Source organism: Vollenhovia emeryi, unplaced genomic scaffold (assembly GCF_000949405.1).
Source record: "Vollenhovia emeryi isolate VEMERY1.0 unplaced genomic scaffold, V.emery_V1.0 DF940685.1, whole genome shotgun sequence".
Taxonomy (NCBI): Eukaryota; Metazoa; Arthropoda; class Insecta; order Hymenoptera; family Formicidae; genus Vollenhovia; species Vollenhovia emeryi.
Genome location: NW_011965681.1, coordinates 8627 through 11095, shown reverse-complemented (window position 1 = coordinate 11095; position 2469 = coordinate 8627). Strand labels below are relative to the sequence as shown.

Here is a 2469-nt window from a genome sequence, read left to right as displayed (position 1 = left end):
GATGTTTCAAATCGGCAAAGTGCAGAAAACTAATCCCGTGACGTATATACTGGAGGATTCCTGTGGAAAACCCATCGCTGGAGGATTCTATGAACACGAGTTGCATTGTGTAGCTAATCCCGATGTGTACCTCGTTGAGAGAAAGTGTTGCGGAAGAGAGGAAATGAGGTTTACGTGAAATGGCTGGGACTTGATAAATCACATAATTCATGGATATGCACGGATAATGTTTTGTAAACATACATTTATTGTAATATCTATGTTTGATTATATGTCTTATAAAAAATGATAAAATATTTACAATGGTATACATTTATTAAACATGTTTTACAATGGTATACATTTATTATAATCGATGTGGATAAAATATATCTATGCTGATTAAAAAATAAAATGAATTTATAAAATATTTACAATGGTATTTTATAATGTCCCCATGGCAGCGTTTCTGTAGAATCGGGCACAACGTATCGCTTGTCATCATACGGACTCAGAGCGATTTTCGTTTCGGCTACAGTGTACACCTCATGCATCTTCGATCTTATACAAGTCATTTCTATCTCATCATTGAGACACCGCGTGTAATCGTCGAACGTTATCGATCGCGCTACCACGTTACTCTTTACGCCTTTAGCCTTCTTTGTATCTTTCTTACCGTCGACCCTCAACGCGTACATCTTCGCTCTGAGCCCGATGAATTCCGTCATTATCGCACCATTATTCTCATCCTTCATTAAATCTGGCACTTTTTTATTAGCAAGTGGAATATCGTACGCGTTATCTGCCGGATAATCGCTCGTGTCAAATCTATGAATATCACGTTTCATCGTCTCGTACACGTCCTCGCACTGGATGTGATATATAAGACTATCTGTGTCGGTGTACATAATTTTACATCTGTCGCGATATAAAGGTAACATGTACTCGTGATGAAATTCGTACAAACAGACTTTAGATCGAGAATGCACATACCTACGTAGATCGGCTTGTTGAATTTCACTTCGAGTTTGCGCAATTCAACAGCTATCAGATTTTCCGAAAAGATGCTTCGGCTATGGAAATTTGGTTTTGCAATCATTGCCTCCGCGCCGTATCGTCCTTCCCATTTAGTTATTAATTTTACATTGACGCGATTTCGTACATTTTCCATAGTTTTGCCTAATACCGCGTTGTTCATCAATTTATACAAATTTTTCTCAAAATCGTTCTTGGCGAGCGTTCTAAATTGCGTATTTAGTTCAATATAATCGCGAAGCCACGCGGATTGCGCGAATTGTAGTACGCGATGTATATTTGTGACGCGAAGACCATGACGCGTACATTGCTGCAGGTTGCGATAGTGAATGACGTAACGCTTCTTGCAATATAGAGTCGCCAGAAGTTTTGCCTGCCGCTTGCCAGGCGGCTTATCGCGCGTTGGACAGAACGGTAGGTCAGTGTGCTCGTCGTGTATACTTTGTGGGTACTCGAGATCGACCTCGAGAATGTAATCCGTGGGCGAGTCCGAGGCTATCGCACTAAAGTCAAAATCTGCAACATCGTCGACCCATCGAAATTCGGTAATATATGGATAAAGATTGCATCGCGTGGTTCGTCGAGCAACTTAAAGTGTTATCACAACACGTAAAAGAAAAATTATTCACTAATGTCCCTATGGATGGGCAATGTGTCAACCATTGCGTAAGGCAATGGTTGACACATTGCCCATCCATATAGATTATTTACGTCAAAGTACATCAAGTATGAGGAAGCTTTCGATGAATCATACGAGTGCATATATTTGTTGTTAGCCTGCGCATATCTACTGGAGCATTGACTCAGACCGCCACGTATACCGCGCTCGATAAACATGACCATATCAATGTCTGTGAGGAGTTCGAAATTTATACGCGTATGTTTAAGCATGGCGTCCCACGTGAATCCTGGTAATGTGTAATAATACGCGGGATCGAGACCATAACTCTCGATACACTTGTCTCGGAAATTTTCAAAAATGTCAGCCAACAACATGACATCCGTTTTCAAATACAGGTCGCTGTACTTGCCCAAGAATTGAATGGCAAACTGTCGCCAGACGTTCGCAGCGTGCGCGTAATCGTTCTCGGATACAGTGTCACCGGTCAAGGAACTGTAAAATGATTCGCGCGGTGGTAAACACGTGTCCTCCAACTTTTCGACGCAATCAACGTACTCGTACGGAAAGACACCCTTTCGCGTCAATAAATTGAAATCTTCCACCGATAACTTTGAAAAATTTGAACGTGTAATTTTCAAATTATCCATGCTGAGAAGAGACGCTAGTTTGTCGAGACTGGCAGTTAAAAATTTGTATGAATCGATAAATCGCAATTTCATACAATTTCGCCAATCTGATTTTTCAGCGGTGCCTGTGACATGTTTGGTGAAGGAAATGTATTTTTCCTTCGTTATTGGAAGCAATTCTACATGTCCTTCGTACGCTGTAGCTAT

At 40.9% G+C, this 2469-nt stretch overlaps 1 protein-coding gene across 1 annotated transcript; it reads right to left on the bottom strand.

Annotated features, from left to right (window-relative positions):
• Window positions 1-766: 766 nt before the first annotated feature.
• Window positions 767-2033, bottom strand: LOC105555821. Its single transcript, XM_012002862.1, has 2 exons — window positions 1682-2033; window positions 767-1562 (listed from the first exon to the last, which is right to left on the bottom strand). The coding sequence occupies exons 1-2, from the start codon at window positions 2008-2010 to the stop codon at window positions 824-826; spliced, it is 1068 nt and encodes a 355-aa protein (XP_011858252.1). The 5' UTR covers window positions 2011-2033; the 3' UTR covers window positions 767-823.
• Between the last annotated feature and the right edge of the window lie 436 nt (window positions 2034-2469).

Excerpts from the sequence above, each read along its gene's own strand:
- LOC105555821 (XM_012002862.1), bottom strand. The coding sequence starts at position 2,010 with ATGTTGTTGGCTGACATTTTTGAAAATTTCCGAGACAAGTGTATCGAG. Across the intron at positions 1,563-1,681 it reads ATGTGTCAACCATTGCCTTA|TACCGAATTTCGATGGGTCG; the intron begins CGCAATGGTTGA and ends TTATCCATATAT.